General features: G+C 34.3%; 1 protein-coding gene across 1 annotated transcript in view; it reads left to right on the top strand.

The window, feature by feature from the left end:
- Nucleotides 1–8,258, top strand: part of LOC148943752 (epidermal growth factor-like protein 8) — a 128,937-nt gene extending 120,679 nt beyond the window's left edge. Inside the window, exon 9 of the mRNA XM_089101478.1 lies at nt 7,977–8,258. Coding sequence (XP_088957604.1) covers nt 7,977–8,002 — 26 coding nt within the window. The 3' untranslated portion in view covers nt 8,003–8,258. The remainder of the gene's footprint in view (nt 1–7,976) is intronic.
- Nucleotides 8,259–13,869: the final 5,611 nt, after the last annotated feature.

The raw sequence follows: 13,869 nt of genomic DNA, 5'->3' as shown, positions 1-13,869 counted from the left end.
AAACTGAAATTTTTCAAACTGAAAATGAGGAGCAACATCAAAACTTAAAACGAAAGAAAATATTACGTGTATGACTGGGTTCACCCCCTAGTCAATACCTCGCTCTTTAAGCTAAAGATTTTTTAGTATTTTCATAAAAGCTATTTATTATAAATAACGGCCTTTTTTATTAAGGGTAATTTTTAAAGAATTGGAACAAAATTCTTAATTTAGCTTAAAGAGCGAGTTATTGACTAGGGTGCGAGCCCCCTAATACACGTATTAAAAATATATTAATATAGAAGTTCGTTACGTAAGTTAATTCGTAAGTTACGTATATTTATTACGTACTAATAAAAATGTTCGTAAATAAAATTAAACAAGTTTCGAGAAAGCTATTTAACCAAATAAAAGTAAAATTAATATGCACATTTTGTTTTAATTATTCATGTACGGTGAGCCAAAATCAAAACCTGCATTAATTCATAAACGTTCAAAAATTAAATAAAAAAAACAAGTTTTTTTAACTGAAAGTAAGGAACGACGGTAAAACTTAAAACGAACAGAAATTATTCCGTATATGAAAGGGGTTGTCCCCTCCTCAACGCCTCGCTCTTTACGCTAAAGTTTGACTTTCTCACAACTCTATTTTTTTAAACAATAAAAAACTTTAGCGTAAAGAAAGAGGCACCGAGGAGGGGACAGCCCCTTCCACATACGGAATAATTTCTTTTCGTTTTAAGTTTTAACGTCGTTTCTTACTTTCAGTTAAAAAAAACTTGTTTTTTTAATTTAATCATATAAAGACACTATTATAAACAGTAATACGAAAAATAGACAAACTATAATAGATGTGACACATCAGACTAAATTTTTTTAGATCAAAAATGAAAACAGAACAGTTTTTTCATAAGCTCTATCCAATATCTAAAATTAAGTGCATGAATAAAATCTGTGCAACTTTTTTTTCTTGAAGATTCGAAGCTTTCTTGCTTCAAAATAAGAAATTGTAGAGTACATAATACACGAAGAAGAAAATTGAAAAGGTCGTACGCACTCTTATGATTTAAGAGCGCTTCAAAAATTGTTCACAGAAACAAGAAACTCAATTTGACAAATTCTTCAAAGAAATGGAGGAACTTCGTGGCATTTTTCTTAGTTTTGCGTAAAAAGTTTGCTAATGAACAAATACAAACCACACATAAAGTTAAAACCTAAATTATTTAGTTTCTAAATATTTCATAATAAATATTACATATGAAATCATTATTATAACCAAAAATATATTTTACATTGCATAATAATTCATTAATTATATGTAACAGTCAAAACAATCTTTTTCGGTCTCCAAAGCAAGCCAGGTGACTTTTCCTTACTTTCCGCATTTGCAAATTAAACCTTCCACAAATTCGACTGATTTATTCATAATAAAGTATAATAATCCTCAACTGTGTGGATGAAGAGTTCTGGATGAAAAGTTCTGTCCTATTCTGTTTTGTTGACATGGTGGGTAAATTCTGGGTCAGACTAGAGGGGACTATTGTATTCTAAGAAAGTGAAGGAGAGGCATGGAATGGTATTATCAATTTTTCTCAACGATATAGTATGTATCTATTAAATAAGTTTTGTTACATTGGAACTGAAAAACAAGGCAAACGTGGACTCTGCATTCTGTGGAGGTAAGCTAGGTGTTTCAGATACGGTATGAGTTTCGTTTTCATTTTCACTGGCTGTGAATATCCCCGTTTTTCTTCTTTTTGAGGTTTTTCTTATATTGCCAAGCTTAGCCAGTGTTGTCTCAGAAATTATTTACAGTCATAGCAGATACAGAAGATAGCCGCTGTTTTTTTTGTCTGGGGGGGGGGGGAGACCTGACCCAAATCGGTGCTAGTAACTATATGTTATTTTGAAAAAACACTTTGCTACTACAATAAATTTTTTTGGATGAGGATACTTGATAATTAATAATTCTTTTATTCAAACCGAAAAGCGGGATGAAGGTCATCCCTGTCACACTTAAAGGTCTTGTCTAATATTTCTAATCTTCTGAAATAATCATCGGGAACCGTTTGCTTAGCTAATCATCTGGAACCGTGTCCTCAACGGGGCAATTAGCAAAAATCTAACCTTCCCTTTCATCAAAACTTCGGAGCAGTTTGTGGTAATTATCTCAAGAGTGTTGAAATGCTGGATAGAACCTTTGAGGGTTACTGTGTTCAAGTGTCTTTTCCTGTTGAGGATTTGCCTCAGTAATTTAATTGAAAAGTGATTTTAGTGGATTAGAATTGTTTATCTAATTAGTGTCGTTAAATTTAGTGAAATATTAGTTTCTCTTCATTTAGAATCGTGATTTTAACAGATCTTATATCTGTGGTGGAATTTTCCCTGAAAATTCCACCACCGAAAACATGGCCATCTTATTTTCAATCACTACAGAAAGATGCAGAAAAAACGAACAACACACTAGAGGAAAGGATAAATCAAGCATATTGCGAACAAGGACCTTTCCCTCTTAGAGAAACAAATTACACCCTCTTTGAACCCATTAACCCAGAAGAAATAAATGATTCACTGCAAAAAATGAGAGGGGGCTCAGCACCTGGGCCAGACGGAATCCCAGTTAAGATATTTAAATCGATAAGGAATATCATCATCCCCGTGTTAACATCATTGTTTAACCTAGTAATATCTACGACACATTGGCCACTAGCTTGGAAGACCTCACTCGTATTACCCCTATTTAAAAAAAGTAGCCCGGCCGTTCATGCAAACTATAGACCTATAAGTCTTTTAAACAGTGGGGGAAAATTTTGGAAAAATTTTGGACAAACGACTTGGAAAATGGATGGAGGCGAATAGTATTCTAAATGAAGAACAAGGTGGATTCAAACCGGGATATTCGACAGTGGATCGAGTATTCATTTTAAATGCAATGATACATAAGTATTCTAAAGGAAATCGTAAATTATACTCTGAGCTTATAGACTTGCAGAGAGCGTTTGATAACGTAGATAGAATTTTGCTGTTTGAAGCTTTGAGTGAAATTGGATTACCACATCAGTTTATGAATATAATAGCTTCGACGTATTAATGGACTAAAAGTTTAGTGAAAATTCCACAACAGGGTGTCTCTTCCTCTTTTCCTGTAAGTAAGGGAGTTTTACAGGGAAGTACTCTATCTCCAAAATTATTTTGTATATTTATTAATGATATTGTGCAATTTTTCCAACGCCAATGGGCACCAACACTTCGTCTTGGAAATTTGAATCTTTCAATGTTGCTTTTCGCAGATGACATAATTTTACTGGCTGATTCCGAGGAAAATCTACAGTCTCTACTGAATATCCTAGCAGAATATCTGCAGAAAAAGAAACTGAAGGCTAATGTATCCAAAAGCAAAATATTAATATTTAACAAAAAGCAACCAGAGCTACCCCCCTAGTTTTATTTCGAAGGTCAAATTTTAAAAATAGAAGAGAAAGCAACACATTTGGGCTTTACAGTAACGCGAAATGGTAAATGGACACAACATATATCAGCAACTACGACAAAAGGGAAAAATGCACTTTTCGGTATTTACAGAAGCAACGTTACAACAGGAATAAGCGATCTCAGCCTTCATAAACATATATTTATCACAAAAGTTTTACCCATACTGCATTACGGAGCAGAAATTTGGGGCTACCAGACTGCCCAAGGATTAGAAACTCTACAACTACAATACTACAAGCATGCATATGGGCTACATAAAACAACTCACTCCCTAGTACTGAAAGGTGACCTAGGCATCTACAGTTTAAAAATACGAAGAAAGATACAGATGATCAAGTTTTGGCTCAAAATCCTGAATTTACCCAAGTAAAGACTTGTTTCTGCTGCCTATAAGGATCTTCTCACCCAAAAAAGTAAAATCACTTGAACAGCACATATCAGAAAAATACTACAGGAAACAGGCTTTTCAAACGCGTGGAATGGAAGACAGGGACCACTGGACCAAGAAAACTTCATAAAGGAATTCCAAGCAAGATTGCACGACCAGGAAATTCAACTTTGGTGGACAGCTTTAGATAAGTCGAATAGTCTTACTTTGTATAGAGATATAAAGCGGATTTATGGACAGGAGTCATATTTGAAGCTGAGATTACCTAGTAAGTATATGAAAACGTGGATTCAGCTTCGAGCCAATTGTCTACCAATACAAGGAAAAGAAGTTTGGAAGGATAGAGAAGGTCCGGAAACGCAGCGTACTTGTCTAAAATGTGGTGAGAATGATTTTGGGCTGGGTCATTTCCTCCTGCGATGCCGGCGGCTTTCTCATATAAGGGGGGAGGTTTTGACAGAGGGTAATGATTGGCTACTTCGGGGGATTTTGAGTTCGGATTCACCACAAACGGTAGTAGGTGTGGTGAATTTTGCATTGAAGGGTATGAGTGTTGATTAAGAGGATAGTGATTTTAGTATGTATTCATTTTATTTATCCTTTTTCTTTTCTTTTTGTTTTGTATATGGCTGTAAAAAAGCTTTAATAATACATTATTATTATTATTATTATATTTAACTAGCAGATGAGAAATCATTGCAAAATCTGAAAAAAGTAAAAGATAAAGAAAATCAATTTTAGTTTACTCAATATCTGTGTGAACCTGTGATCAATCATTAGGTAGCTATTGGTTTCTATTTTCGTCCTACGACAACGACAAACAAAAATAATAAGCAAATTGCTTAACTATTAGTGCAGAAAGGGCTACACTTCTAGCCCCTATTCAGTATTATGAGCATTTTAGGGGCTAACTTTACCATTATTGCTTAGTCTAGACCGATTGGTAATTTCAAATAATCAATTACTTTTAATAATAATTGGGTTGTGGAACACATCCACACCCATTACTGTACAGGAAAACAAATATTTTTGACATTTATTTTCATACTACTTTAATAATAAATTATATGTATAATGGGTACTTATGTATTATATGGTACGCACTCGGGAAGTGAAGTTAATCCTAATGAAATATACCAAAATATAATGAAAATATAATACTTTATTAATAAAAATAATGTAAACTATAACAAAGAACTATGGTAGGGGGGAAGATGTTAGGGGGGAGGGGCAATAAACGCATTACAATAAATACCTAACATTACCTAACCCAAACAAAATACTATCTCTATATATTAAATATTTCATAAAAATATGCCTACAACGTAGATTTTAACCGAGCCTAAGCTAATTTTCTTCCAATACTGACAGGTATAAGCCGGTTACTCTCTGATCTGTAGATCCAAATTCTCGAGTGTTTACCATATAGTACACAAGTAAACATATATATATATATATATATATATATATATATATATATATATATATATATATATATATATATATATATATATATATATATATATATATATATATATATATATATATATATATATATATATATATATATATATATATATATATATATATATATATATATATATATATATATATATATATATATATATATATATATATATATATATATATATATATATATATATATATATATCTTTAGTACCGGGCCCCGGCACTCGGCACGCGGCAGGCTTCTATATATAGATTCCCACTGTCGCTTGTCTTGTCAGATTCTCACAACGCAGACAATATTGTTCAGGTAGTGAGACAACTTCCAACGATTTATCTACTCAATATTTTTTATTTTCAAAGGTATTGTAGACATTGATGACCTTATCCATGTCATAATCCAAAACCCAATCATCATAGCCTTCATTTTCAAATTGTTTGGTTCGTTTTACCTCGGCTGGTCTTTCGTCATTATGAAACACATATCGCCGAACCTTTCTTTAACAGAGGTATGGTAGGCATTGATGATCTTATCCATGTCCAAATCCCAAACCCAATAATCATCGCTATCATTTTCAATTTTGACACGTTTTGGTTCTTGCCGTTCAGGTTGATTTTCATTGACTTCCTCACATTTTCAGTGTCGCATGTCTTCTAATCGCGTGTGTCTTTTAATGTGACACATGCATGTCTTTTAATTTTCATTTTTGACACGCCACCACTTTTCTTCTGACCGCGTATGTCTTTGCCCTTCATTTTCATTTTTGACTCACTCACTTTCTCGGTGTCGTATTGTTTCTAACCACGTGTTTCTTTGCTCTTTATTTTCATTTTTAACACAAAAAATTAAGCAAGAAAAAACGGGTTTTAATTTTAATAAAACAGTGAATAAATAACAACAGAATAAACACTTAATTAAAAAAAAAACTTGGAATATTTCGACCCCAGGTCCGGGAGCCCTTCTCAACGGAAAAAAAAGAATGTCTATTTGCAATAGACATTCGCTTTTGTTTATTGCGTTAAATACGCCAGTGTATGGAAGTTTTATTTAAGACGTGAGTTTGATTCCTAATTATTTATTTATATTCTTTTCTTTTGTTTTTTCTCTCTCTTCGTGTGTTTAGTTTTGTTGTATTTCGATGTATGCTGTTTTAAAAAAAAAAAAAAAAATTGTTTTTCTCTTTTTTTCCGTCGAGAAAGGCTCTCCTGGACGTGGGGCCGAAATATTCGGAGTGTTTATTAATTTAGTGTTTATTTTATTGTTATTTATTCACTGTTTTATTAAAATTAAAACCCGTTTTTTCTTGCTTAATTTTTCGTAAATGGAAAAGCAGTGTGGACTAAGAAATTATTTATTTTTAACACGCTCTAATTGTCATTTTCTCATATCTTCGAACCGCCCGGGTCTTTGCTCTTAATTTTCATTTTTGACACGTTTTGGATTTTGATTACTTCACACAATTTAGCAATGGCCTTTGCTTTAGCTGTCCGTATTGGTGTTGTCACAATTGATGGTCCAGGTTGTCGAATTTTCACGCGTTAGTTCACGCGTTAGTAATCATTTATAGTAACTGCAACTGCAAATTTATGTTTTTTAGGCCTTCCAACAGACTTTTTATTATGTAAATAATTGTTGTGTTGGAAACTCAGCAATATAATATATGCTATGCATGGCATCATGTAAGAAAATGCTTATATGATGCCATATATGATGTCGCGAGAAATGCTTATATCATGTACTAACATGGGCGCCCATAAGCCGAATCCCAGGGGGGCAAACCTCACCTAATTGACACTTTTAATGCTATATAATAGAAATCTCAGAACAAAAATATAAAAACAAGGCAGCATCATTCAGCCAGGGGGGGGCGGGTCCCCCCCCCCTTATGGGCGCCCATGTGTACTAACATAGGCTAGTACATGACGTCATTTGCAAAAACAACATTAAGGTTCTTAACGATTTTTCTCAGACTACTGACCTATCTAGATCGTTTTTTATGCGAGAATAACTCAAGATACCAACTTTTATTTTTATTTTTCATACGCTCTTATTCTCGTCTTCGTTTATCTTCTAACCCCGCATGTCTTTGCTGTTCATTTTCATTTCTAGTTCTAATTCTCACTTTTGTTTATCTTCTAACCGCGCGTGTCTTTGCTGTTCATTTTCATTTTTCATGCGCTCAAATTCTCGTTTTTGTTTATCTTCTAACCACGAGTTTCGTTGCTGTTCATTTTCAATTTTGATTACTTCAGATACTTTAGCAAAGGCTTTTTTTAGCTGTCCGTATTGGTGTTCTCGCAACTGATGGTCCAGCGACTAATGCTATATATATATATATATATATATATATATATATATATATATATATATATATATATATATATATATATATATATATATATATATATATATATATATATATATATATATATATATATATATATATATAAAAAAAATAATATAATATATATATATATATATATATATATATATATAGCATAGATGTAACAGACATGTAGATATTTAGTTGAGTAATAGATATGTATTGTAATGTAATAGATATGTAGTTGAGAAAAAATAGATACAATAAATAAATAGTCAAAACACAAAAAAAAAGTAAAACTAGACATTAACTCCTTTTTTTTCCAGGCTCCTGTATAAACAACAAGAGATGATAAATGTCTTTCTCAAACTGCTTTAACTTATATGGGCTGCAAAAGGCAAAATTTTCAAAAGAGGTACCAGGGGTTGAATAACGGAAAGGTGATTATTCTCGATGATGAATTAAAAAGACATTGTGTTCAATAAACCAGCTTGTGTTAATTAGTGTTATTTCTTTCCTTTTCTTAGCTTAACTGGAGTGTATGGATTTACGTAGATAGTCATAAATTTTGAAAGTATGTTTTTTTACCATTAAATAAATAGGTTTAAAATGAATGTTTATAACTATATGGTCTTTTGACGAAGACTTTTCTGAAAATAGGCTGTCTCTTACTCAACGGTAAATGTTCGGCAAAACTCAACGGTAGGAATCTCCTGAAAACGAGCTATGTATAACTCAGCGGTACGTAACAACAAAAGAGGGCATGTCTTTACCTTGAACTGTCTTTACCTGAAATCTTATAATGAATCTCTTCTACTCATTGAAATAACACCTATTTCATACTTATTCTGACAATACTGCAACAGAGCCGTAACCAAATTTTTTTTCGGGAGAGGGGTGGGGGGTTAATGCATAAAAAATTTCATTTTATGCATTTTGTTAGGTTTTTACGAGTTGGACAACGTTTAAGGAGGGGTGTTCAAACCGTTTAACCCCAACCCCCCGGATACTGCCTTTAATGAGAATCTTAGAAATTTGAGTGATAAGCATACCAAAAAGCTAAATTCAGGAAATTCGTCCATTTAGATAGTAATTTCTAGCCAGGGGGATATTTGGCTACTTAAGTTTGGCTACTTGACAACTTTGTAACAGAAACTTACGTAACGCGTAATTCTATGTCAGCTGGAGTGTACTTGGGACTATCTACGTTATGGATCGAATTTGTCCCGTAAGAATAAAAACGTAATGTCATGGATTATGCTAGTTTGTGAAAAGTTGTACCACGTATCCCGAACAAAATATCAAACGGTTTGCGGTAGCGAACCGTATAAGTAAGGAGTGACTCACCTCGATAGTAACCGATACTCTAAAAAGGGAATTTTGATAACAATTAGTACATAAAAAGAACTGGCTTTTTATGCTAATTCCAAATATATAAAATTAATTAACTGTTATGTTACCCGTCAAAAACTAAGAGCGTAAGAAAATTTACTTGATTTTCGGAAAAGGAAGAAATACCCCAAAAAGTCAAGTGATCCTAAATGGAAATATTATCACCAAATTCAGCATTCACCAAATTCAAATTCATCACCTAATTCCAAATATATAAAATTAATTTACTTTTATGTTACCCGTCAAAAACTACGAGCGTGAGAAAATTTACTTGATTTTCAGAAAAGGAGGAAATACCCCAAAAAGTCAAGTGATCCTAAATGAAAATACCATCACCAAATTCAGCATATCAGATAACCCTGTTATTGTGGTTTCAAGCTCCTATCGACAAAACGCAGGGTTTCGTGTGTGTGTGTTTTTTTCAGAACAAAGGTCACAGATGCATGTTTATTTGTTGTTGTTTTTTTTCATGGTTGATTATATCGAATCAATGAAGCTAGAAGGTCGGGAGAGGGCTCGTTCAAACGGAAATCAAAAGTTTTAGTTTTCTTTTTAAGTGATAGAAAAAGTTAGAGGATAACTAGCCCCCCTTCCATATCTCATTTTCCCCAAAGACCTCTGATGACATTTTCGGACAGCCATTTATCTCAGCTTAGTTGAAAGGTCCAATAATTATGCCTCTGGTGATGATCCCCCACAGCCCCTGGGGAAAGGACTATAAGTTATGCTATTTGCCCATTGTATATGTATACAGCAATGGTTATTAGACAATATATGGAACTTTTTGGGGGAGGATGGGGAGTTTCTGTGGACAGGGGTCCACGGGAAAAATTTTCCTTTGGGAAGAAAGTTTCCGCGCAAATTTTCTAGAGAAATTTTTACATAAGGGGGGATTTCCTGACATGATTTCAAAAACAGTAAAATTAAAAATTAAAAACAATTTTTCGACTGAAAGTAGTAGCAACGCTGTTGAACAATGCCTCAAACACAAGGGCTGTTAAATTTGGTACTCAATCTCAATCTCGGTCGGTAAATGCAGCGGTTTTACCCACTCATGCAGTAATTTTATGAATCGTATTCAAAACAGACATTATGCTAATTATTGATAAAAAACAGTCAGTAAAAATGATCAGCCAATTTGTAAAAGTTCTCGTCCCCCTCCAAAAATTTTGGCTAGTAACGACCCTGCTTAGTGGACAAAGGTTTTTTTCCAAACAGCTAAGCATAACTCATTTCATATGTTTAGTTGGCAGACTGGTGCATGATAAATAATAATGTGTAATTTTTTTCTTAACTTCAAATGAGTGTGTAGATTTATTTACAATTTTGTCTTCTCCTTGTTTTGTAGTATTTGTTCAAAAATGAGTGAACTAATTTATATATAAGAAATAGTAGACAGTCGTGAAGTTTTGTGGCATATTTTTAATCAGTAATCAGTTTAATCAGTTTAATCTCCTTCTTCTTCTTTTTTTTCTTTAAACTTTCTCATTGTTTTCTTTTAAAAAAGTACCTCTGTTAGTTGCGTATCCCTCTCCACTTAGTGGTACCATTCAAGGCCGTATCTGGGATTTTTTTTCGGGGGGAGGGGGACGGAACAAAACACTTTTTTAGACGGAACAAAAACACTTTAAAAACGCATCAAAAATGTCTATATGGATTTTTTCAACGTTTTTACGAGTCAAACAGAAATTTCAGGGGGATTCATACCCTTAATCCCCTCCTGAATACGGCCTTGGCACCATCATGGTCACCATGATGTTACTAAGTTGTTCCCATATTCATTTAAAATGAGTATAAATAAAATTATTTCAAATTGTTATGACCGTACATCAAATTGTAAAATCAAATTGTATTGTCTATCCGATAAATCTCCCTTTTCTCTTATGCATAGATTTACCTATAATATAATTTTGTTTACACGTTAAGCTCTCATAGAAGCTAGCCTGTTTTCAATGTAATAATTTCGCAAAAGGGAATCAATTGTTCTGTACTAAATTTTAATTTTAGTCTTTTTGCGGGCTAGCTAAATCCTACCACTCAAATTATGGGTCAAGCAAATTCGGTCTTTTCTGTACATCTTACTATTTGGTTATTTCCCGGTTAGAATTCAGTTAGTTGATATTGGAGTTGACATTGGTGACTAAAGTGAGCTATTTTCCACAAATGCTATTAATTATTTTCCCCGAACTCCGGTAGTGTTAACAAAATAATATTAGGAGTTTACCGTAATTGCAATATCCACTGGTGGACCCGCCCCCCTCCGAAGAGATAATTTATATAGAAATTATTGGTGGCACACGCCGTGACACCTTGGGCCAAATAAGTGACACATACGCCCCACAGGTAGTACACATGCTGTACCCCTACTGATTAATGTTGTTACCACATAGGAATATCAGTGTGTGAAGGACTCGTATAATACGTGGCGCGTCAGAGATGACCATGGCACAATAGGCGGCGTTACTTACGCTAGTCACCAGCGTTGTTGCTAGAGAACTTAAACTAATGGCTTCAGGACTGACCCTGGCAGTGGCAGCTCCTTATATTACGAATAGCGGTGGCAGAAAATTCCACGAGAGACCACTTGACAGCGATACCATACACTAGCACTATCAGTAGTAGCACTCGTGGCGCTGTACCATGTACACTGGTGACTTTAGGGCAATTACACTAAGTTCGTTTTTGGATTTTGATCTGAATAATAAGCTTCTTTTTCTTTCTACTTTTGATTTCTTTTTGACTAGCCTAGGTAGAGTCTAGACTCTAGAGCAGTGGTTCCCAAACAATTTTGGGCCGCGCCCCAACTAGGCATTTCTAAAGTCCTGATGTCCCCCTCGTGATATTTAACTTTTGCTATTCAAGATCTTACGCAAATTTACCTGAAGGAAGCTTAAAAGGCCATTTATACCAACTTGCTATCTTTTTCCCTTCTTCTCTACAAATATTTCAAAAATACTAATGACGTGTTTTTGTATGCAACACGTTTTATACAATGCGTGACGTCATTGCAATACTATCATGCATATTTTTCCCTCTTAAATGCGTATGAATGTGACGTCATTCACATAATTTTGTTTTTCAAAATTAAGGCTCTAGAGTATAGTCAGCAGGAAGGTGTACTTCTTGAACATGACCCATCAAAATATTGCCATACCTCTCCGGTGGGGCCTGTGCCCCGCGTTGAGAATCACTGCTCTAGGGAGAGGGCAGATTTAGGTACAGGGATAGAGTCCTGTATTATTTGGAATATCTTTCCTGAGGGAAACTAAGAATTACAGAAGAAGAATTTTGGGCTTGGTAACGGAGGTCACGGTACTTACACTGGTACTACTAGCGCTGGTGCCAGAGAACTTACGTTAGTGGCTTCAGAACTAATCGAGACAGCCTATTAGATTACGAATATTGGAGGCAGAATAGTCCACGAGGGACCGTGGCCCGTCTAGACCACGATACAATTCCCTAGAACCATCAGTAGTGGCACTGGTGGCGCTGTGCAATCTACACTGGTGGCCCCCTTGATACGGCATTGGTATCATCATGGCCACTATGATGGTATTAAATTGTCCCCATCTTCGTTTAAAATGAGCTCTACTAAAAATTATTTCAAATAAGTTCATAATAAAGATGAAATTCTATGAAAAATAAATTTTGTGATAGTAACAAATGAAAATTCTTTCATAGTTCGACAATTTTTTCCACTTAATCCTAAATATTCAAAATTTTCTTGAGGCCAAATTAACTTCTTAAATTAGTTTGCATAGAAAAAAACTGACAATCATCCAAAAGGGGGAAATTCCTCCACAGAGCTAACTAATTTTCCTTAGGAATAATACCAACGGATTCAGTCTATATGAGAAGCATCTTGCCTAATTTTTAACCCCTACTATATCTGTTTTGATTTGTGAGCGCCGTAACATTATTTCTAGCCTATCTCTCAAGCCAGTAGCCTATACACGGAAAGGGGGGGGTAAACTTGAGCAATATTTTTCATTATCCCAGTATTTTTAACATTAGATTTGTCTTTGGCAATATTTTAATATTTAGCACTTCCTTTCTTAATTCTTTTGGTGGATAGAACCCCCCCCCCCCCCAAGGAAAAATTCATGCATCGGTACAAGATTTATATTTTATACTTAATGCATCTACGATAGACTATAGACAAAACTCTCAGAGTATTTCCAGATGTCAAGTTTTAATATAAGGTGCTATAGTAAAATTACGGCCAACTTTTGATCGAGATCTGAGGACGGCTGAGACCTCGTTAATACCTGAATGGGAAGATGTCACCGCTGCAATATTGCTTCGGGACGAGTGGAGAGGCTTCGTCGACGCCCTATGCGCCACCAATGACTCAGGAGGAACTCAAGTTCTAAGTAAGTAAGTTATAGTAAAAAAAAGGGGGAGGGGGGCAATTGTAGTTGACACATTTGGACTGCAATTTCACTATGATTTAGCTTCCCCCACCCCAATCTACATATATTTAGCCTAAATTATATATTGTACATGCATTTTGTCATGCATCACTCTTGTCTAAACTCCTGTACCTGTAAGTTGAATCAATGGTGATCAAATGAAGAAAATGAAATTAAAATGAACTTTCAGGCTTTTCATCAATACCAATAAATCGAAGTACTGAGTCATCAGCGTTCTACGTTTTTTTTATCCCACTTTCCCTTCTCTTAGTGGTACTAACATGAGTGCTGCATGGCGCTCATAATCAGTATGACTCTTAAAAAAAGAAAAAATCATTAAGAGAAGTAGATGGCATTTAAACAGTTGAACCGTGTCGGGGTAAAAATCTAAAAGAAAAACACAACACAATTGTTC

This window comes from Artemia sp. Qi Xiang Cuo, chromosome 15 (genome assembly GCF_049724085.1).
Source record: "Artemia sp. Qi Xiang Cuo chromosome 15, ASM4972408v1, whole genome shotgun sequence".
Lineage (NCBI taxonomy): Eukaryota > Metazoa > Arthropoda > Branchiopoda > Anostraca > Artemiidae > Artemia > Artemia sp. Qi Xiang Cuo.
This window is presented reverse-complemented; position numbering and strand designations above follow the sequence as displayed.